Source organism: Notamacropus eugenii, chromosome 2 (assembly GCF_028372415.1).
Source record: "Notamacropus eugenii isolate mMacEug1 chromosome 2, mMacEug1.pri_v2, whole genome shotgun sequence".
In the NCBI taxonomy this organism is placed as follows: Eukaryota; Metazoa; Chordata; class Mammalia; order Diprotodontia; family Macropodidae; genus Notamacropus; species Notamacropus eugenii.
In genome coordinates this window covers 416,768,222-416,793,134 of record NC_092873.1, presented here as the reverse complement: position 1 = coordinate 416,793,134, position 24,913 = coordinate 416,768,222, and the positions used below count along the sequence as shown (strand labels likewise).

The following is a 24,913-nucleotide window of genomic DNA, read 5'->3' as shown; positions in this document are numbered from 1 at the left end:
CTGATCTAGCATCTGCAGTATAGGTGCCACAGGGCCCTCCATCCCAACCCTGGCAGTTCAGCGATCTGCAGTGGTAGTGGTACCCTAGTAATGGCAGTTCAGAGCTTTGCAGCACTGGAGTTACCAGATGGCCACTGGCTGTTTGCTGTGGCCCAGGCAAACCTCTGCAGCCTGGTGTTGGGGGTCTCCATAGTATGGGAAAGACAGAGAGGGGACTTGGTTATGGGAACTGGTTTTGTTATAAGCCTGTGTCAGGTCTTTGTGTCTGTGAGTGAAGCCTCGCTGCTAGTAGCATGGGAAATGAGGGAGGGGTGCTGAATGAGATCAAGGACAATGTGCTTTTTTGTTCTGTTTTGTTTTGACCATCTTTTGGATTCTGGGTGTCATAAAGAAAAGAAATTACTTTATCTTTATCTTTGGCATACAGTTTCTGTTTTGAAGACATCAGAGAAAATATCTAGGACCCCCCCCCCAACATTATTGCTCACATGACCTAGAAATCCTTATTTACTCTCATGACTTTAACTACCACTTGTAAGTATATGGCTTCTAAATCCTTATTTTTGTCTAGTCCTCAATATTATTCTGACCTCCAGACTCATACTTCCAAGTGCTGATGGGTTATTTCCAACCCTATATCCCACCAGAAACTCAAAATTAACATGCTCAAATTAAGCTATCTTTCCTTATAAATCTAATAATTCTCCTTTTGAATTATCTCCATATGTTCTATTACAACTTCCTTCATTTTTCACATTCACAACCTTAGGATTATCTCTGTCCTCTCCTCTCCCTCATCAAGCTAGCGTCTAGATTGAATGCTGGACTTGGAATCAGGAAAACCTTAGCTCAAATTCTACCTTTTCCATTTACTAGCTGGGTCATCACAGGCAATTCCTTAATCTGAGGCTTGGTTTCCTCATATAGAAAATGGTGAGATAGAGAGAGTCCCCGTAAGCTTGAGAACCAGAATTCTATGAACTGTATCCCAACAATCCACCACACTAGGTTAGAGACTTATTATTATCTGCCTAGACTAATAACAGTCTTTAAGATCTTCCAGTCTTTACTCTCTTCTGTTCTCCCTTCAGCCCAACCTTCCTACTGATGCTAGAATTATCTTCTTTTTGAGAAGACCTGGTGAGGTTACTCCTCTAGTCAAAACTCTTCAGTGGCTCCCTACTGCCTCCTAAAGAAAGTCCAAAAAAAAACCACTCCTCTAGACCTATGACTCTTTACAACCTGGTGACACCTTACTTTGAAGTGGAATAGTAGACAGCAGAATAGCTGAACTCAGGATGACCTGAGTCTAAGTCTTATCCTAAACACTGAGAAGCTGGGCAAGTCACTTAACCTCTCTCAACCTCAGTTTCCTTATCTGTAAAATGAGTAATATAATAGCATCCATCTCAAAGGGTTTTTATAAGAATCAAATGAGATGATTTATGTGTCTGTATATGTACATATGTGTGTATATATAAATAAAATTTTATGAATTTTAAGATAATATATATCTAATTATTATATTATTCACTTCACAAAATTTATACTCCATCCAGGTCAGACAACTCAGCCTATACAACACATCCTGAACCTATTCTCTATTTCTTTCCATCTTTAAACTCTTTGAATATTGAATCATTCTTCTAAAGCCCAGTGCAAATGCCTCCTCCTCCCAGGATGGGGATTTTTAACCTTTTTTGTGTCATGGGTACCTTTGGAAGACTGGTGAAATCTATGGACTTTTTCTCAAAATCATGTTTTTAAGTGTATAAAATAAAATACATAGAATTGCAAAGGAAATAAATTATACTGAAATATAATTATCAATATTTTCTTAAAAAAGCAAGTTCACAGATCCCCAAACCCTGCCCAAGATAAGAAAGACCTTTACCCCACATTTCACCTTGATATACAGCTGTAACGCAATTATGTAATAGTTTACACAAGCATAATCTTATGTCTTAGTGCCCTACAAGACTACAAACTCCCTGACAGCAGGAACCATGTCTTACCTAAACTTTGACTCTTCCCTAGAATTGTGCTATGCATATAAGAAATATTTAATAAATATGCACTAAATTTTACGGCTGGATAATTAATAAGAGACAGGCAGCACAGTATACAGAGTTCTGGACTTGGAATAAAGCCCAGAATTCAAGTTCTACCTCTGACACTTCTAAGTGTAAATATAAATTTACATACCTTAGGTAACTCCATAGGATTTATCCACTAAGTCATGAGTCAGTTGTGATCTACAGTGATGAAAGGTATTTCCACAACAAGAATTCCTCACACTGACAAAATCACAGAATCTTTACATACATACGATTTAAGGAGAAAAAAAAATTGTAATATGAAACTACTTTACCTTATCCATTAAGTATGTGGCAGAAGAAAACCTTTTAACTATGAATGTATTCCACATCATTAGGGCAATGCCTAAAAATTAAGAACAGTAGTGAACTTCTACATAACTGTACCATGTATGAAGAGCTAGAAATTTCTTAGAGCTTAGAAATATTACAGGCGATTTAAACTGCTTTAATATTGATTCATTTGCATATAAAATTAATGAAATCTCTCATCTTTAGAATAAAACAACAAACATTACTATATTAAATGCACCTCGATAGCAGAACAGAGGATAGGAATTTTAAAGTCACTGGTATACTGAGTATACTTATGTACATTTTTTGTCTCCCATATTTCTCAGTCCCTTGAAGGCAAGTAAAGTCAAATCAGATACTATTTTGTTTGTGTTTTTGTATCTATAGTACCTAGCATGAGGTATTAGCACATAATTACTATAGAACTAATCATATTTTTAATGATAAAGTAAATTTATTTCTCTAATGAAAATCTCTTAATAATGAGACCTGTTCTCATATCTTGACGGTGAGCTGTATTTTTTTTCCCTGGAAATCAATAATCACTACATTGGCATGTCAAGCAGTATAAAAAAAAATCCATTCTCAACATGTGATCTGTAAGTTTCAGCTTTTGAGGTATAAACTCAGATTTCTGAGATGTGAATTGTATGTACCGTACTCCTGGTTTCCACTGCAGAATACAGAAAGTAAAGCAGAAATTTCTGGGGAAAGATCAAAATTTTTCCTAACATCTTCAAAAAGAGTTTATGTAGGATGGAGACATTCCACATCACCTATTTCATCGCATGGGAAATGTCCAGTGAACACAAGAGAGAGAATGACTCCTTTGAGGCTATCTGCCACAATAGGTAGACCTAGACCCTCATTCTAATTTAGTTTTAGTAGCAGAAATACATATGAAATTTATAAAGATGACAGCAGTATTTCAGATATAGCAATGTCTTTGAACTACAATTCAAAGTAATACCAGCTATGTATAAGCATGAATTATGTAATAATACATATTATTATGTAAAAGCATGAATTGAAGCATTTTTGCTTTATTATCAAAAATGTACTAAATAATGGCCTACTTACCATGCTGCACATGGGCATTAACAATACTCTTCAAGTGTTCCATAGACCTAACGAAAAAACGTGCTTCCTTTACATGTGGGAAAATAAAGACAAAAGTGATAAAGTAAAATTTAATTGTGTTTCATATGCAAATGGAGATTAAAATCATGCTTCAGTAATTAAAGTTACCTTAAAGTTTTATAAACCACAGAATAATGTAAAATGTTAGCTTTTCACAAAGTTATTTCAATGGTCTCATCTCAGGTTATTCACTTGCAAATTTTACCTTTCCTAGATAAATCACGAAACATTTGGCAAATCTAGTATGATTTTTCTCATCTAATAAGACAGTAGCATCTAGATGCAAAATCTACTTTGGTATCAGTCTTACTTTACTACAGTACATGTCTACCTTCTCATAAGAATTTATTTGTATATACAATCAAAAATATTTTACAAAGAATATACTTTTTAATGATGCTCACATTCTTTTTTGTTTGCTTTCTTTTTTTTAATATTTAGTATTTTATTTTTCCCCAAATACATGTAAAATCAATTTTTAACATTTGTTTTTAAAACATTGAGTTTGAAATTGTCTCCCTCCTTCCCTTCCCACTTTCTCCAAGCCCGCACCGAGAAGGCAAGCAATTTGATATAGGTTAAACATGCAAAACATTTCTATAATAGTCGTGTTGTGAAAGAAAACACAGACAAAAAGAAAACCTCAAGAAAAGTAAAGAAAGTAGATTCTCATTACATTCTAAGAGAGTAATATAGAGGATCAAGATTTAAAGTTATTTAAATGTAAACAGATGGTTCTTTTTCAGCAAAAATATTCAGATATATAGTATAGAAAGCCTGATCAAATTACCCACCAACTAATAAACTACTTATTTTTTGAAAGTGTAGAAATAGTTTGAATATAATTAAATCTTTGCCAAAAATATACCTATATTAGAGTATATCAAAAGGCAATTTTAGGTATCTGATACTCAGTTTTGAGGGGTTAATACATGAGTGTATGTAAAGATAGGGGAGATGTATATAATTTACAAAGAGAAACAACTATCTAAACTGAAAATAAATCTAATGTTTAGATATGTCTGCTTACTGCTAATAACATCACAGAAGTAATGTCATTTATTAAACACTGTGTGAATGACTTTGTAAGATGTTTTTCTGTAACAACTAGCTGAGATCAGGGTATCAATCTAACAGAATTTTCATTTGGGAGGGAGCTGGGATAATTTGGAAGCAAGGGTCACAACATCCAAATATCAATTTGGTAACATGAAAAATTGGTAACATTTGGTAATATGAAAAATATGATAACTTAGAAAGGAGTACGGACAGTATAGCTGGAGAGGAAAGAGAAAGGAGGACCCTGAAAGAAAAGTTCAAATTTTATCCAGAGTTGGCCCTACATACCTTACAGAAACAATATGACTTTCTTAATAACCAGGTTCTAAGAATACAGCAAGATAATTTGTTGAATTTATAAACATTTGCACATATAGTAATTATCAAGAAGAAATTAGATATGGTTCCAAATGATACTTTCATCCTGCTAATTAATGTTAAGACTTCAGTCTTGGTTGTCAAATTTTAATCTCACAAAAGGTGAAAAAGAAATAAAAGTGACTGGAGTTTATACTTATTATTACAATCTAAAATGATGAGAAAAATTCACTGTATATTGTAAACTACTGAGTAATAAATGGTTCCACATTTGTAGGAGCAGAGCTATAGAAAAAACCTAATATTTGAGAGTGAAAGATAATCTTACCTCTGGATCTTTATTCCACTGAACAACATATTCCCAACAGCAGTGTGCATGTAACACATCTAAGTCAAGACTACAAGGAAACTGTTGATAGGCTAAATTCAGCAATTCTGAAAGTCAGAAGTTGGGACATGTTTTTCACTTCCTCATGTAATGAAAATCAGCAGTATTTATCCAACTCTAAGATTTTTGCTTTTATGTATTACTCTATTTTACCTAGGATGGCTTGTAAATCCTCTGGCTCCTCAAGGAAATCTCTATTAATACTTTCTTTAGGTTCCTCTGGATTTTCTGGAATTCTTTCTTGATGAGCCAATTTTAATATATGAGGACTGAAGTCCTGTTTAAATATCCATTTTGCTACACTGTCTGCAATTCCTCCTAAAGTTTGGGAGGAGGAGAGATGAAGAAGAGACAAAGAAAATCAAAAATTTAGGCAATGGAATATCAATGCTATCAAGATGCAACTGTGGTGACTCTGTAAGACAGAACACTAGTGTATGAACCAAGATATCTAGCTCTATTTCTGGCCTCATGTTTAAACATGTGAAGTCGACAAACTCATTTTATGTGCCAGGCACTATGCTAGAAATGTCTCAGTCTTTGTTTTGGATTCTCCCCAATAAAACACAGACTATTAAAATGATAATATTATAAATAACTATTACTTACCTTTTGAGGCCAAGTGGGATACTATGTTTCAAAACTATCTGTAGCATTAGGAGTTCTCAAGACTTTGCCACCACGCTCCTCTCGTAATACTCTTCCTAATTTTCCCTATTCCCTTCTGGAGGGAATTTTTTTCTTTTTGCTTTTATCCCCACAGTACTTAACATAATACCCGGCACATAGTAAGCACTTAATAAATTCTTGTTGTCTTGATTCACAAAACATAATATTATAAAATTATTCAAATTCATTTAACATAAATAAGAATAAAGATATTTAACATATTTATTTATATTTCTGAAATGTTTTAAAACATGCAGGAAAAAAGGATTTCCTTAGATTCCTTATAACAATTCCAATTAAATAATGTCTGGGTTAAGTGCAAAATGAAAATATTTCTGCTCTGTAATAGCTTAGAAGTATACAATATCACCTTTAAAAGATGAAATCTATATAGTGGTTTTTGCTTAAAAGGACAATATTCTAAGAGCACAATGATGTTATATTTTAGCCATACATATGACAGTAAATATAAATGATTCAAGTGCATACTGGATATCAAGACTGTGGTGGGTGAAAGAAGAAGTGACTGAGGAAACAATGTTTGGAGCTCCCAAGCATAGCAGTTTATTAGGCAAAGGATTACAATTGCCTAATGAATCAGGACTATTCCCTTTCCTCAGCTTAGGGTTGGACCCCAAATACAAGGGAAATGGATTTTTATACATTAAAAGCAATTAATCAAATAAGATCAATTAATTAAAAGGAAACAATGCAACAGTAGGTAATTTGATTTTTAATTGGAGGAAAGATTAGGGACTTTCCGAGTTGCGAGGGAGAGAGTAAATAGGCACTATCTCCTGGAATTCAGAAAAAAAAAAGATCCCATTTCCCCCCAAGTGTCTGTATTCAATTAAAAGAATATGGAAACAATAACTGATCAGTATAGGGTCAGTTTTCAGATAAGACATATGAAAGGTACAATTATGAGACAATTCCTTCAATTAATCTTTGGATCTGGCTGGGTTTCTGATCAGCATAACCTAGGTCCTTAGTTAAAGGTCACTAAGTAGCAGGTGGAGGTGGTCCAGCTTCCCAGATATCCAGGGCTAGGTTCAAACAATGCAATAAGGTTTTCTCAGAGTTCCCACAATTGAATAAAGTCTTCTCGGAAGACAGAAATTGAACTAGACCCGTAACTGAACAGAAAGAATTGAGGTAGTTCTAGAACTGAGACACAAGATGGAGTCAGTTGTGGTTCACTTAATTCTCCCTACCATTTGAAGCTTCAATCCTCTCAATTCCTTCAAGGGCAAGTTAGCTTAGAATTTAAAATTGGGCAGAAAATGTTAACATGGAAAAATAATGGAATTTCGTATCAGAATTCAAAAAACTCAAGAATATAAATTACTTGGGACGTTTATTTGATAAATGCTTGAAAAACTGGAAAAAGTTTGATATGAATTAAATTTAGTCCAACATCTTAGATTACATATCATAACAAGCTCAAAATGGACATGACTTGAACATAAAAAGGTTAGAACATAAAACAATTAGAAGAGAACAGTATCAGGTGCCTTTCACAGCTACAGATGGGGAGGGAGCTCATCACCAAACAAGGGAGATGATAATCACAAATGATTTTTTTGGGTACTAGATTTCTTTTTTTTTTTTTTTTTTTAACTTTTAACATTTATTTTCACAAAATTTTGGGTTACAAATTTTCTCCCCTTTTGTCCCCTCCCCCCCCAAACCCAAGCATTCTAATTGCCCCTGTGACCAATCTGCTCTCTCTTCTATCCTCCCTCTCTGTCCTTGTCTCCGTCTTCTCTTTTGTCCTGTAGGGCCAGATAGCTTTCTTTACCCCTTAACTTGTATTTCTTATTTCCTAGTGGTAAGAACATTACAGTTGATCCTAACACTTTGAGTTCCAACTTCTTTAGCTCCCTCCCTCTCCACCCCTTCCCTTTGGAGGACAGGCAATTCAATATAGGCCGAATCTGTGTAGTTTTGCAAATGATTTCCATACTAGTTGTGTTGTATAGGACTAACTATATTTCCCTCCATCCTATCCTGTCCCCCATTACTTCTATTCTCTTATGATCCTTTCCCTCCCCATGAGTGTCGACCTCGGATTGCATTCTCCTCCCCATACCCTCTCCTCTATCCTCCCCCCCACCCTGCTTGTGCCCTTGTCCCCCACTCTCCTGTATTGTGAGATAGGTTTTCCTATCAAAATGAGTGTGCATTTTATTCTTTCCTTTAGTGGAATGTGATGAGAGTAGACCTCATGTTTTTCTCTCGCCTCCCCTCTTTATCCCTCCACTAATAAGTCTTTTGCTTGCCTCTTTTATGAGAGATAATTTGCCCCATTCAATTTCTCCCTTTCTCCTCCCAATATTTCTCTCTCACTGCTTGATTTCATTTTTTTTTTTAAGATATGATCCCATCCTCTTCAATTCACTCTGTGCACTCTGTCTCTATGTATGTGTGCATGTGTGCATGTGTGTGTGTGTACTCCCACCCAGTACCCAGATACTGAAATGTTTCAAGAGTTACAAATATTGTCTTTCCATGTAGGAATGTAAACAGTTCAACTTTAGTAAGTCCCTTATGACTTCTCTTTGCTGTTCACCTTTTCATGCTTCTCTTCATTCTTGTGTTTGAAAGTCAAATTTTCTTTTCAGCTCTGGTCTTTTCATCAAGAAAACCTGAAAATCCTCCATTTCATTGAAAGACCATTTTTTCTCCTGAAGTATTATACTCAGTTTTGCTGGGTAGGTGATTCTTGGTTTTAGTCCTAGTTCCTTTGACTTCTGGAATATCCTATTCCATTCCCTTCGATCCCTTAATGTAGAGGGTGCTAGATCTTGTGTTATCCTGATTGTATTTCCATAATACTTGAATTGTTTCTTTCTAGCTGCTTGCAGTATTTTCTCTTTCACCTGGGAATTCTGGAATTTGGCCACAATGTTCCTAGGAGTTTCTCTTTTTGGATCTCTTTCATGCGGTGTTCTGTGGATTCCTTGAATATTTATTTTGCCCTCTGGTTCTAGAATCTCAGGGCAGTTTTCCTTGATAATTTCATGGAAGATGATGTCTAGGCTCTTCTTTTGATTATGGTTTTCAGGTAGTCCCAGAATTTTTACATTGTCTCTCCTGAATCTATTTTCCAGGTCAGTTGTTTTTCCAATAAGATATTTCACATTATCTTCCATTTTTCCAATCTTCTCGCTATGTTCTGTGATATCTGTCTTTCTCATAAAGTCCTTAGCGTCCATCTGTGCCATTCTAGTTTTGAAAGAACTATTTTCTTCAGTGAGCTTTTGAATCTCCTTTTCCATTTGGCTAATTCTGCTTTTGAAAGCATTCTTCTCCTCATTGGCCTTTTGAACCTCTTTTGCCAATTGAGTTAGGCTAGTTTTCAAGGTGTTAATTTCTTCAACATTTTTTTGGTTCTCCTTTAGCAGGGAGCTGATCTGCTTTTCATGCTTCTTTTTCATCCCTCTCATTTCTCTTCCCAGTTTTTCCTCCACCTCTCTAACTTGATTTTCAAAATTCTTTTTGAGCTCTTCCATGGCCTGAGCCCATTGGGTGGGCTGGGACACAGAATCCTTGATTTCTGTGTCTTTGCCTGATGGTAAGCATTATTCTTCCTCATCAGAAAGGAAGGGAGGAAATGTCTGTTCTCCAAGAAAGTATCCTTCAATAGTTTTATTTCTTTTCCCTTTTCTGGGCATTCTCCCCAGCCAGTGATTTGACCTCTGAATATTCTCCTCACACCCACCTCGCCTCCTGGTCCTCCCAGCCAGCGTTTGGGGACTGAGATTCAAATGCTGCTTCCAGCCTTAGGGCTTTTGGCGGGGGCAGGGCTGCTATTCAGTGTGAGAATTAAGATCAGGTGGTCAGGTCGGGGCAGGGCTGCCTCTCAGGCACAGTTCCCTCAGGGGGTTTATGTACAGACCTTCCACAATGGATCCAGGCTCCCGCCCGTTTGGGGAGCCCCTGTCTGCAGCCACCTCTCAGCTTCTATCTCCCGGGGGGCCCGAGCCATGGGGGCACCCCACTCCCCTCTCGACCCGCCAAAGAGACTCTCTCACCGACCCCCGTCACCTGTGGATGGAGGGGCTTGTGCCGCAGCTGGAGATCCCGTCCCTGAAGCCTGCTCGGATCTGTACCTCTCGGAGCTGTGGCCGCCGCAGGTCTGGGCTGGGCTCCGCGTCTGCAGCACGACGGACCTTTTGCGAGAGGTTTGCAGGTCCCTCTGTGGGTGGAGGGACCCGCGTGGCCGCTGGAGATCCCGTCCCCGTAGCCCGCTCGGATCTTTTCCTCACAGTGTCGCGGCCGCTGCAGGGCTGCCCTCTGCTCCCAGTCCCGGCGCCCAGTCCGCAGCGCGAAGGAGCCCCCGCAAGAGGTTTGCAGGTCTCTCCGGAACAGAAATCTCCCTCGCTCCAATATTCCGTGGCCTCTGGGTGCAGAATTCACCGTGAGTTGGTCCCCTCTAGCCGTTCTGTGGGTTGTGGGTTCGGAGCTATGTGTATGTGCGTCTTTCTACTCCGCCATCTTGGCTCCGCCCCCGGGTACTAGATTTCTGACCTCATTTCTGTAAGGACTCCCAGTGAGGAAACTCCCTCCCCACATGTTGACTGTCACTTGCTCTGCAACTGAGTTTTGGAAAGTTGGTTAGGTTACACGGAGTGGAGGTGTCACAAACAAACAAAATCACTGTAACTAGGAGGGGAAAGGAAGTAATGGAATGGGAAAAAATTTGTATCAAATATCTCATAAAGGTCTGATAACCTGTGTGTATGTATGTGTGTGTGTGTATGTATGTGTACCACAAATGTATAAGACCAAGAACCACGACCACAATGGATAAATGGTCAAAAGATATGAATAAACAATTCTGAAAGGAAGAATAGCAAACTATTAATAACCACATGAAAGACAGTTCTAAATCACTATAAAAATGAAAAATGCAAATCAAAATCCTGAGGTTTCATTTGACATCCAGAAAATTTAAAGAGATTCTTCCTGGTCCTTCTACAGGCTAGTCCCCTTTAAGGTTACCTTTTCACTCTTCTGTAGGAATCTTATATATATGCATTTACATTCAAATTATCTCTCCCATTAACAGGAAAGCTCCTGGATGTCAGGGCTGTTTTTCTTTTTCTTTCTTTCCTTAGTACTCAATACAATGCCTGGGACTGAGTAAGTACTTTATAAATGCTTGCTGATTGCTTGTTCTAGTATCAGAGGAGACAGGAGTACTAATACTCTGCTGGTAGAACTGTGACATGATTTAATCATTTTGGAGAGCAAGTTGGGATTATGCTAAGAAAGTAAAAAAAATAATCAGACTCTCTGACTCAAAGAACCTCCTTCTAGGCATATGCTCCCAAGGAGGTTAAAGACAGAAAGCTCTATAAAACCAAATTTCCATAGCAGTACTTTCTGTGGTACTAGAAAAAAGAGTTGCTTTGACCATCAAATAGAGAATTGTTAAACAGAGATATTATTGAAGCATAAGAAACAATGAATAGAAATAATTCAAAGAAACAGAGGAATAATTAAGTGAACTGATGCAGAGTAAAGCAAAAAGAACCAGAAAACAAAATACACCGTAACTAATGATATAAATGGAAGGAACAACAAAAAGATTAAAATGAATGCTGCATAATTATATTAACATCAAGTTTGACTTCAAAAGAGAAATACGGGAATGCAACCTTCCTTTCTTCTTTTCAGGGGTGGGGGCTTATTGGTGTGAAAAATTGCATGTACTATAAAACTTAGTTGACCTATTGGTTAGCAATTCTGAACTGTTTGATCCCCATCCTCTTTTTAATTCTTTGTTATAAGAGATGGCTCATAAAGGGAGGTGGAGGGAAAACAAGAGCTATAATTGAAAATAAAGGTAATAAAAAAAATATTTCTGTAAGAAAATTAATGAAAAGCTAGAAAAAGATAATTGAGACAATTACGTACAGATATATAAAAAGAGTACAATATTTCTATACACATATGTACATGTACTTGATATGTTTCTGTGTGGTTAAAATATGATGTAAAATGTTACACTAAAAAAGTTAAATGATTTCTAATTTAATTTACCTTTTCCCCCTTCTAGTAATTTCTTAACAGAAAGACTCATAAGTGGCTCAGCCTGCAAAGAAGACAGTTTGGAGCTTCGAGTGTTCATTTTACTATGAAGCAAAGTCTGAAGTATCAGGCAGTCTTCCAGTTGCTTCAAGAGAAGTTTCCAGTATTCAGTATCAAGGGAAAGAGCTTCCCAGGAATCAGTGAGTCCCTCTGGGTCAGTACCTACAGCTGTTTGGGAAAACTAACAGAAAATGACCTAGTTATAAGCTAGTAAACAATAATCATCTTTACTGAAAAAATTTCATTTAAAAACTGTCTGATAATAATTAGCACGCAATTCCTGTAGCACCACAGAAATGTTATGCAAATTGTATGCAAACAATTCAATTTTCCATACCTTGGCTTGATCTTTGGGGAACTGTCCCCACAGGCACAGACAATTAGAGCCCTAATCCAATGATTTTACCAACTATTTCTTTATAGTTTCAATTTTATGTCAATTGGATCACTTTCTTCCCTATTAAATTATTCAATTGTGTAGCTGCAGAAAATGTCTGCCTTTTACCCAAGAAGTAGATTTTTCAAAATTGCTAAGACTGCAAAAGTAGTTTGCAACATTTAGGTTACCTAGGAAATTAAACACAGGTAGAATTATCCTCTCTCTGAATCACAAACATAACAGAATCTCTCACAAAACCATCCTTTTTTTACTAACTGACCTCAAAACAATTCTCTTTAGGGGCATGTGAGAGGGAAAAGAACAGATTTCTCGTTAAATTTATTTTACCCTGTATTTTATTTTAAAAACTGGAGAGGTGGGATTGAGAAGGCAGGTTGGAAACTTAAGGAAACAGTAGAATAAAAAGCCAATAGAGTTCAGATATCTGCAATGAGACTTAATTTAATGCCACCAATTCAACCAAGCTATACTTAAAGAAGTTTTTCTGTTTATGAAAAACTTTCTAATCAGTTGCAAGTCAGAGTGGTTATGTTTATTTCTCAACAATTTTTGGTAGTTCAAGTAGTTTTACCACATTGATTATATTTGGAAAATATGTTACATGTCTTACTTATTAACATGAAATTTTGTATAAAACTAACAAGGTTTAAAGTTAATACCCACAAATCTATTTTAGCTACATTTTACCACTTGTTCTGTTGACTATAAATGAAAGAATTGGATTACAACAATCAATGATTTAAAATATTTTTATTCCTTAATTGAATTTGTACAACTCTGTTTATAGGAAACAACATTTCTGAGTTCCCTAGATGTGACAGGAAGTAGACCCCACAATGATAAACCAATGGGTATTTCATTTGTGGAGCTCAAAGTCATATATAAAATAATATTTACTGAGACTTGGGAGGAACCTTTGAGAACTTCCACACCCTCATCTGAGAATCAGAAAGGTGAAACCCTTTCAAGTTAAGTGACTGGTCCAAGGCGGAAAACTTGTAGGACTTGTAGAGTCAAGGTCTCCTGACTCCGTAGGTCAGTGATATTAACTTATTTTGAAAGTATATGTGAATGTCAACTAATGAAGGAGATTGAGATCATCATCTCATTATAAAAAATTTGCAGCATTTCAATCAATATTACCAGGTATATATTTCAAATTCTAAAGCCTCCCCCATGGGCAAGTCACAAGGTAAGACAAATGTCCTACTAGAGAAAGGTATTGGCACAGATTTATGGAACATCTTTGCTCACTTACTTTTTTCTCAGCTATAGTATCAGATATTTGTGCTGCAACAGAATGCCCAACATGTGCAGATAACAAGGCAGCTGCATTATTTTCAGATTGTATACAAGCCATGCGCATTTGTTGCCACCAAGGGGATACAGACTGTGAATCCCATGATTCATCTATAGCAACTGCAAATAAGGGGAAAAAATACCATTTATCCATTCAACTGTATTAAGCACCAGCTCTGAAAACTAAATTCATACGGACATATCTGTGTGATGGAAAAGGTTAGGAGGTGAATAATTCAAACCCAAAGACTTAGATTTCAGTTAGGTAATTTCAATCAATGATCCTGCACTTGAAGTCAAGTCTCTATTGAGCACATCACAAACAGGTCACCACTTCTAAAACTGTTACTGTGGTAATATCCTATGATAAGACTCTGGTTACTATGATAAATTCCGGTTACTCTTACATATAGAAGGAGAAAAGTCAGAGCTGAACTTTCCTTGATATGGACTCATTTTGTACACAAATGCCTTTTGCTCTTTTATACTTCTTAAAATAAATTTTAACCTTTGATAAGTATATAAATCTTATAAACAAGAAGAATTCAGGAAAAAAGAACAAAAACGTCTAGAAACTCTTACTGATTATTAGACCTAGAACAAAAGATACATGTCTTTGACACAGCATTAGTTACCTAAACATGTTTACCTGTTTTCTTGATCACTTTCCAACATCTTGTCTGTATATTTAACATAAATATCACTGTTTCTGTTATCTTTTATTAGACAGTTGTAGTCAAGGCATATACTATTCTTCTGGTCTTGTTTTTTTCAATCTGCTTAACTTCATAAGTCTTTTCATATTTCTTTTAATTTTTATAATTTCTTAGGTCAAAAATAACATTCCATAACATACCATAATTTTTTCAGCCACTCCCAATTACTGAACACCTATCTGTTTTCAGGATTTTGCCATTACACGTAATATTAATAGTTCTGCAGTCTTTTTTTTTTTTCTATTTTTTTGGGTAGCTTAGTAGTGAAGCCACTGAGTATGAACATATTTTGTAACTCACTGTATCATTTCATAATGCTTTCTAAAAAATATCGAATCACTTCATAACTCCATTAGTCATGAGCATGTCAATTTTAACCAAAGTATGTCATTACATGAATTGTAATACTTTTTATTATATTTATAAACTCTGATCAGACTACTTTTGATGAATAGTATCATACACAAAATAGGATATATATTACTGAGATATTTCTAAGAAAGTTTAAAGTTCAATTTTATAAATTACATCATATTTTAAAGAATCCGAAATAATTAGCAAAACAAAGAGCTATGTTGTTAGTATCTTCCAAACTTGCTAGTACTAACCTAACATTGATTTGGACATTTCAGTAATTCTGCAGATCCTGATGTAGTTCAAGCATGACAACTTACAAATGAGCAACTGGGATAACAACAAGCATATATGTAAAGGCATTTTTCTTGTATTTTTTTTTAAAGGGAACATTCTTGAGAATTATGAACCTATATGTATCTTTAAAGCAACTTACCTTTCATCTTGCTCAGAAGAGAAAGCATAGTATGAAGACAGCAAACGGACTGTGGCTTATCAAGAATATCTTTTTCTTTAGAAAGCCAAACATTCAGGAGTAAAGACTAAAATTAAAATTTTTAAAAAGTTATTCATTCTGGTTTCAAAATGATCTTATATTTGCTAGATACAGAATACCCATCTTTGGTAGCATCTTGCATTTTGTGAGTATGCTATATGTCTCAACCCATTTTTGGCATGTAATAGCAGCTGCCTACATTGTGTGACTAAAGTGGCTTTAGTCTATGCTTTAGACTATGCCAAAGCTATGTCCCCAAAGGAAAACCAAACAGGACAACAAACCATAGCAGACTCTACTACATCCCTACTGTAAATATCTTTTTAAAAAACACAGATTTTTATGTTTCATGCTATAATTTTATGTAGACTGCTTTTTTTCTCCTTGTTATCTGTTGTAAATTGATCTATAAAATAAACAAAGTTTGGGGATGCTTAATAAGCACTACTGTAAAGTATGGTAGTAAAGAGATAGTTAAGTTGTATAAATCAGATTCCTATTTGTTATTTTACAAAAAAAGTGATTCCAAATTTTCCATTTATGTTAAGTACTCTCAGAAATATAGAATTTTTCATTGATTTTACATTAAAGGCTTTGTAAGAATCAATTTAATAGTTTTCATTATTCTGGTATCTATCATTCATTAGTACAAATTACACAGGGTTCTCCATGAAAAGTTTGCGATTTGTATGCTTATCAAATCCCAAGTTTATTTTACATTTGCTGAAGTTTATTAGAAAACTTAAGTGGAGCAGGAAAAAAACAACAATTTTTTGATTAACTAAATCTGGAATACATAAATTACTTGAATTATTTGGAAGGTTTTCATCTACTTTCTATGATATTTCTATAAGGATAGCCATTTGCTATAAGCAAATGCTGAAAGCCTGAAGGTTCTCCTAAAATTATATTACCTGTAAAGAGAAAGTATACAATAATGAAAAATCAATCCTTTACCAACAAAAGTTGTGGGCTAAGTCCAGCAGATTCCAAAGTATGACACATATCCTCTGTGGAGCTCTCTCCATGCAAGCACTTCCAGAAAAAGAAACTGCCTAGCAAAATAAAAATGCCAACATATTTAATTACAACAACCTCTTACTCAAATCTATAATATTCTCAATTAGAATCAATTTTGATTTAAAAAATTTCCAATATAAAAATAGTATTGAAAAGGAAAATGAAGGTAGATTACATATAGCTCTAAACATGACCTTTTTGGAATTGCTAATACATACAGTTTATTTGGAGCAAGACTTAAAGACACAACAATTAAGTACAATTGAGTATTTTTTGTTATGAGGGTAGGGACTTCATTCCCTTTACAAATTCACAATGCTTAAGCTATTGCCTTACGGAGACTAAGTACTCAATAAATACAGGTGACATAAGACACATTAAACACAAAAATAAAAATGAATGGGAGTACAGCATAGTGATAGAAAGAGGGCCACTGAAATCAGGTTCACTTGGGTTCAAGTCCTGTCTAGAACACATATTGGCTGGGTGGCCTAAACAATCAAACCCTTTCTCAGGGCATCTATAAGGGCAAAGTTCCAGAAGAGTGGCTGATTTGTATGGGTGAAGGAATCTTTCAACCTGGGAGTCCCCTACTCTGATAAAATCAAAATCATAACAACCACCATGCTGACATTTATATATGGCTTTCAAATTTTCAAAGTGCTTTATGTACATCATCTCACTTCAGCCTCCTAACAACCTCGCAGATAGGTATTATAGTATTTCTATCCCGACTTCACACAAAGAAACGAAGGCTTAGAGTGTCAGAGGGACTTGACAAGAACTCCTGGCCAATGAGGGTCTTGTGAATTTCATACCATAAATCTCAGATGGTGTGGGAAGGACAAGGAGGAATCTAGTGTACTACCTACCTAAAGCCACAAATTCTAATTCACTTATCTTCTTTACATTAATCATATCTTTCTCATATTCTAAATATTCTAGGAATGTTGTCACAGGCAATGCACCGTCTTTATCATCAGCAAATCGGACAGCGGTCCTGGTATTTTCTTGTTTATAGTTCTCCAATAATGCCTGGAGCCTAACCAGTTCTTTTTCCTCAAGCCTCAACAACACAGCCAGCTCCTAAAAGACAAAAGATACAAAACCATAATTCTTCCACACTACTTCTAAAAACATGGCTTAACTATCAAGACCCTGTAAATGAGATTGAAAGATTTTTGTATTAAATTAGAGGCAAAAAAAAAAAAATGTGCTTACTGCCATAATATTAATGTATAGTCTGCTAATGATTTTGCTCCAAATTTATTACATTTCATGGAGATATCATGTGATAATAATGCAGTAATCACAGAATAAAGAACATAACTATTTTTATAAAATTTTTAAAATATCATCAACAAAAATTCTATAATTTTCAGTACTAGATATAGAAGTATGATTGAAAATGGGGATGCAGTATAATACATACAATAATAATTTGGTCTAATTTCAACTCTGTTCAGAAAGAAAATAAGATAGTAGAAAGAACCACAAATATTTAAGAAGGTCATAGGTACTGCACCAATCCTGGAACCAAATCCTTTACATGTACAGAATTAAAAGGATCCCTTAATAATAACAGAAATAGATTTGGAAGGTATCTTAAAAGTCATTCTGTCTAAACCCTGTCCAAAGCATTCATCTCTATAATATCTCCTATGAGTTAGGAGTCAATCTCTGCTGGATTACTTTCAATGTAAAGGAGATCATTATCTCAAAGGCTGCCCATTTTATTTTGGGATAGTTTTCTAACTGTTAGGAAGAAGTTCTTACTTACGTTAAGAGAAAATCTGCTATCTTGATACCTTTTATTCATTGGGCCTAGTTCTGTCCACTGGTTATATAGAATAAATTTGTTCTTGTCTCCTGTGTGGCCATGCTTTAAACATTTGAAGACAACTAACATGCCCCTAAGTCTTCTCTGATTTAAAATTTACTAGTTCTTTAAAGCATTTCAGTTATTAAGTAGTTTTCAGTTCTTTGGCTATTCAAATTATGGAAATATATTTTAATAAGGAAGAGACCTCTTTTGAAGTCTTACTCGGGATGACTAATCATGATACAGAGATGACTGAATTCTTAAAAGTTATGCCACCAGGATATAAATTGGAAGGTCCTATCAGACTGAAAAGACTTTAATATGGACTCAATGAGAATCTGGTGACCAGTGACCAGCTTGGGTAAATTTGCAAAAGATTATCATCAAGCTTAGGAATGGGATAAAGAATTTCTTGGCCATGGCAACTCTTAAAGACAGATTAACCAGCCATAAAGGGGTAGGCAGCTGGCATGGGCTGAAGGGAGTAACCACACTGACAAACTACTGGACCTTTCAAGAACTAGGACAAGCAAAGATTAAGCTAAAGGAGAACCTGCATATTTATTTAAACAAAGAGCAACACAAGTCACCAGTGATACCAAAGACAAAAGATAAGCGATTCAGTGGATGGTTTGTTTCTATGAAAGTGAGTTTCTGTTGTTCACTAAGTCTCTTTTTCCTTTAAGAAATGAGATACACTTCAAAACCAGGGTTGACTTTCATAACATGGAGGTATATTAACTGTTATAATGTAAAATATTAAAGGATTAATGACTTTACAAACCTTAATAAATTCATTTTCCTGACACCTCTTTACACAGGTTGAGAAAATTAGTACAAAGTTTTCACAAAGGAATCTGGGGCAGACAAAGTTGAGTGTTACTACTCTCTATTTCATTTTAAGGAAAACTCAATTTATTTTTAAGTCTATGGAAAAGAAGAAAATAAGACTATTAAAATTAGTCCAGAACATGGCACACAGTAAATGTGGCCCTGATAAATGCTTTTTTGATTGATAAAAAAATCAAGTGAAAATATCTGATTACAGAAAATATTATAAGATATTTTCCATTGAGCATGTATTAGGGAAACTAAGAGGCAGGTTTCATAATTATTTTAAAACATTTATTTACATTGACTTATTTTACAAAACTGAATTTAAAACAATGCCCAACCAAACAAATAGGATGAATTTTCATTTTTAAAAATATTGAGAAAATTAACCTCTTTAATTCCTCAAAGTCAAGTTCATTGAAGAGGAAAAATGGATTAATAATAAAACTTAATTTATTGGATAAAATGAAAACAACATCTAACACAAAAACATTATACCCCAAACAGTCACATAAGATTTCAATAAGGATAAGTTTATGCTCTTCTTTCAAAACAAAATAAAGTAGTTCATAGTTTCCACTTTTACCACTTTCAAAAGACAAAGAATAGGCCTCTACATCGTCTTAGCATCTATGTGTTAAATCTTCCAATAAAGCTACATTTTGAGATTACTCACGTTATTGGACAATGATGTGTCTGAACACAATCCAAGTGAATTCAGTTTATTGACTGACTCATAAAGATGGAGTAATTTAAGTTTATTGTCACAAAACTGGAGCAGTCCTTCATCAACACATTCAAGCTCTAAAACATTGGAGAAAAAATCAAATTAAATAGCTATATTTAATAAATGTTAAAATCTTCATGCTAATTAAATCCTTTCATATTGCATTCCATGATTCTTTGATGTACTGTAGTTTATAATTTTCCTTAAGTAATGATCTGACTATATAGCCACCTAACTCAATCAATTGCAGTGACTTATTGACTTTAGAATAAAACATAAATTCTTCTATTTAGCTTAGTGAAACCCTTTAATAAATAACTTGTTCCCACCCCTCTATTTCCAGGCTTACCAGATATCATTCTACTTTCTATTTGGTCTTACAGCCAAAATGGATGCCCTTCTCTTCTTCACACGACCCACCATGTTGTGTCTCCATGTCTTTGCACAGGCAATCTCATATGCCTAGAATGCATTCACTCTGTACTAAACTCTGCCTCAAAGGAATTCCTCTCTTCCTTTAAAACACAGCTTAGGGACCATCTTCTACATAAAACTTATCACAATCCCTCTGCTAGTGCCTTCTCTTTGAAACTACCTAGTTTAATAAATTTGCATTTATTTATATTTTTATTCTACATTTATGCTATTTATCTGTGTGTTTATCTGCATGATCTTGTTGTTTCCCCCATTTAAATGTAAGCACCTGGGAAGCAGGGTTTGTTTCATTCTTTATATTTGTATCCTAAAAGTGCCTAGAACATAGCAGACTTCATAAATATTTGCTGATTGATTACATTACGGTGTTTTATCCAGGGTAGAAAAAGAAAGAAAAGATTTTCTCAGCCCAAGTATCCAACTCACTTAAATTGATTAAAAAGGATTTCTACTAGGAGGGCACATAGAAAAAATTGAAGAAAATCATTAGCTTACTAACAGGTTTTTATATTGTTTATTGTGTGATTTATGTATTAAGAAAGATTTGAAAAATGACGTATACTTTTTAAAAGTCAGCTGGCTGGCCCCAAACAAGGACACTATCCTCTGTTCCTAATCCCTAATATACTCACTGAGAGATATTTAATTTCTCCTATTTCCTTCCACTACTGTAGGGGTCAGCTGGAACTATGAGTTGTCTAAAATGCATCTAGCAGAGGATAAGACAGCCAGATTTTTCTTTTTAATTAAATGATGAATTATTTCTAACATCTTTCAACAAATTCTATTTCATTTTTGTCTTAAATATGATACTGAAGAAAATTTTTTTAAAACTTGTTTATTTTTTCAAAAAATAAAACAAACAACAAAAAACTATAAACATTCTAATCCTAAATGATCACAGCTTCAGGTATAATAAAATTCAACTTTTTGTATCTCTGAATTAGATTTATGGTTCTCATTCAAGACTTCAGTTAGAAGACTTATGTAGTTTTGAACTTTCAACATTGATCATTCAGTCTCATGACAATACACAATTTAGCTACAGTTGGTTTTTTTTTGCCAAAACAAATATAAAACCTTTATTGAGCACAAAAATAACTGTAGACACACCTTATTGTAAACAATAATGAATTCTTCAAAAGTTAATGCAAAAGCTTATAAAGTAAATGATAATTTACATTTACTAGGGAAATTTATTCCAAATGTGAGCTTTGGACATTAATTCAAGACAGGAAATAATTAAGAGGAGTTCAAGATAAAAGTAATATCATGGAGAAAATCCTAACCCACTATTTATGGTACTTTTAAAAACCATACTTTAAACTATGAAATTTATATGCTTAATTGCATAAAAATATAAAAATCCACAAAGTCTAGAAGAAAATATTAAGGCATTACTAGTTATAAAGGTAAAGTTATACCCAGGACAATTTTTTAATATAATATTTACTTCATATTAAGGACTTACATAGGCTTTTTTTAACTTAGGTGCCAACAACCATATAAGTCACATCTTCTAGCCCTGTACAGGCTAGTTAGCTTTATTCAAGGAAAAAAAATCCACTGAATTTTTATTCCAAAATTAACATGCATAGTGTGAGAAGCATTTCCTGAGTAATCATTATCTTGGAGACTCAGAGTTTCTCCCATCCCCCTTTCTTAGTAAGTTTAGTTTCTTCTTCAGAAGGACATTAAGATCTAATCTAAATGGGCCTATTCCTGCTCACTGAGTTGCCCAGACAGATCTGGGAGAATGTGGATTCCTCCCTATTGTCCACTTGGTCCTTGGATCAAGATTAAGTGACCCAAGTCACTACCCCAAGACCTTCATTTTAATATAGCCCACCTCCCAGTGTGCTGACCAATCAGAGTTGATTGGCACCCCTTGAGTACCCCTACTCTTTGAAAGACATATAACTCTGTACTCCCAATTCCTACACTGAGCCAGTTCTGGACTGGCCCCCTTAGGGGTTTCCAGTTCTAGACTGTAAGTCCCATGCAATGCACGTATGTCGCCAGCTTTGAGAGAAATTAAATGTGGACACAGCCTAACTTTCATTTGTCTTTCTTAGAACAAACTTTGTGAAAGGCTGACAACAGTAAAAATATATGAAAATGATCACAAGGAAAATTACATAAAAGTGGATGTAAACTATAAGTAAACTATGAAAGTAGACTCAAACTATCACTATTATTAGAAAAGTAACTCAAAGCCTATGTAAAAGTAGATAGTAGGTTTTGAGCATCATCTTTCCATTCAAAGTATAATTCATCTTCTTTGTACAAACTACCTTTATACCCAAAGGACTTATCCCTCTACATAATTTTTTCTCTCATTACAAAATGAGCTAAAATAAAGCTAAATTAGGGAAACAATATGGAGGCTGGTATAGCTTTCTACAAACAACCAACTAATCTTTCCCTCATGATAAAAGCATAACAACTTCCTATAATGTAGCTTACATTTCAAGTAGAAAATAAACACTGTGGAGGGAAGACACAAGTTTACATGCCTTATCTATGCTTTTTAGGTCCCCTTCCTTGAGTGCCTAGAATAGTACTCTGCAGAGAGTAGGCACTTAATAAATGTTTATTATTAAATACAAATATATTTCATTTTTCTACCCAAATCATGGGAATATATACCAAATCACAGGAATATAATCTTCCCAATTATGCCAATTATGAAAAAATTCACAATTACTCACAGAAAGCCATGATGATGATAAACTATATAAAAATAAAATAGTATAATAATTTTTGATATCTGACACGTTTTATTATGTTTAATCATTTTCTCATTGAAATAACATTTTATATCATAAGTATTACGGTAAGCATTTAATATCTTTCTACACTTAAAAGCATACGATTGTATTTTAAATGTTTAAACTCTTTAGAAGTTGGTTTGGAGCTATGACATAACTTTTAATTAATGTGAATTATCATTTTACCTTGATTTGTTAAAGTGTCCAACAAGGTCTGAGTGATGTTTTTAAGGCAGGAAAATGGCAAACGCTCACTTGCTAAAATGCTTTCCAAAGCCTAGGCAAAAGAGAAATTCAGCAACTAAATGACAAGGAAGGTAGAAAATCCATTATTTTCATTTCATTACATTTAGGGATACCCTTTCAGAATACTAAGATTTGAAGGTAAAACTAATTTATATAAAATGTTTTATATGAACATTGGCAGTTTAATAAATATCAGACTAATTTATTAAATTGCTGATGTCCATATGAAACATTTTGTACAAGTAAATCATGCATCACGCTATATTAAAATACAAGCACAAATCTGAAGGTCAGACAACTAAAAAAAGGCGAAGGTGAACAAAAAAAACAAAATGGAGAGCTAGCAGGGAAGAAAGAGAAGAAAATATTTAATAGGAAGAGGTTCAGTAAAACCTATGCTGCTAAATAGAATAAAGGGAAATAAGAAACAATAGTTGGAAAAGTACTGCCACAAGTTTACAGTTAAATTTTGTTTGCAATACTCTTACATGACTGGCTAGTCAAGTCAACATTTATTAACTCTTAAACCCAATTCACTCGGCTCTCAATAGGTCCCTGCCCAAGCACCACTTAGTGATTATTGTTTGGGCCCTCCTGGCTCAGAGTGAAAGTAAACAGTAATTGTATCTCTTTTGGCTAGAAACTCTGAGGGTCTTCCTCTCCCAGATTGATTTTCTTTTTAAATTAATTAAAGGGGCCATTCCTTGGTTCCCTTCTTAAACAGCCTTAATTACTGAATGGGCATTGCCTCAGTCAAACTGACATCTGGGAAAGATCTTAGCTTGAAAAGGTTAAGGTCTCCCACTGCATCCTGGGCCATCTCCAGTTGTCCTGATTATATCTTACCACGGGAATCAGAAGGCTCTGGTGGAGAAAATGAGGCTGGAGAACTTTGTACAGCCCTGCCTCAAGTAAATCCAATTCACTTACAAGTCATGGCATCATCTTCATGGTCTCTCAACAACTAATTGCCAGGAACAATGCTAAGTCCTGGGGATACAAAGAAAAGCAAAAAAAACCCAGTCCCTGCCTTCAAGGAGGTTACATTATAAAAGCAGAGACATGTAAACAACTAGGTAGATACAAGACATATACAGACTAGATAAAAAGTACTCTTGGAGGGGAAGGCATTAGCTGCTAAAGGGATCAAGAAAAGCATCCTATGGAAGTGGAATATGAGCTGAGTTTTGAAGACTTCAGTGAACATTCTAGGAATGGAGTATAGCTAATGCTAAAGAATGGAGAAAGGAGATAGAATGTCTTGTTCATGGAACTGCAACAGCAGGCCAGCTGCTAGAGTATAGAGTGAATAGAAGAGAATGAGGTCTAAGAAGCCTAGAAAGGTAGAAAAGGCCCAAGCTATGAAGAGCCTAAATGCCAAAGAAGTTTCTATTTGATCCTGAGCCAATCACCTCACCAAACAGGAGGGTAACATGGTTAGACCCATGCTTCAGAAAAATCCCCTTTGAAGCTTAATGGAGTTTAATCATGGACACCAGCTAGAACCAGTTAGATTCATAGGCCACAGTAAGTAAGAAGTGAGAAGCACCTATTATATGCCAAGCACTATGCTAAGTGGTTTACACATATTTCATTTTAACCTCACAACAACTCTGTGAAATAGGTGCTATTCTTATTCCCATTTTTCAGAAAAGGAAATGGAGGCAGGCAGAGGTTAAGTGACTTGGCCAGGATCCTACAGCTATTATCTGAGGTCAGATTTGAACTCA

The 24,913-nt window shown here is 35.0% G+C and overlaps 1 protein-coding gene across 1 annotated transcript in view; it reads right to left on the bottom strand.

Moving 5' to 3' along the window:
- RAB3GAP2 (RAB3 GTPase activating non-catalytic protein subunit 2) overlaps window positions 1-24,913 on the bottom strand; it is a 107,581-nt gene that overhangs the window by 22,262 nt on the left and 60,406 nt on the right. Inside the window, exons 18-28 of the mRNA XM_072647801.1 lie at window positions 23,124-23,214; window positions 19,681-19,808; window positions 17,221-17,434; window positions 16,286-16,383; window positions 15,269-15,374; window positions 13,722-13,882; window positions 12,016-12,244; window positions 5,449-5,613; window positions 5,236-5,342; window positions 3,471-3,537; window positions 2,372-2,442 (exon numbers count right to left, since the gene is read on the bottom strand). Coding sequence (XP_072503902.1) covers window positions 2,372-2,442; window positions 3,471-3,537; window positions 5,236-5,342; window positions 5,449-5,613; window positions 12,016-12,244; window positions 13,722-13,882; window positions 15,269-15,374; window positions 16,286-16,383; window positions 17,221-17,434; window positions 19,681-19,808; window positions 23,124-23,214 — 1,437 coding nt within the window. The remainder of the gene's footprint in view (window positions 1-2,371; window positions 2,443-3,470; window positions 3,538-5,235; window positions 5,343-5,448; window positions 5,614-12,015; window positions 12,245-13,721; window positions 13,883-15,268; window positions 15,375-16,285; window positions 16,384-17,220; window positions 17,435-19,680; window positions 19,809-23,123; window positions 23,215-24,913) is intronic.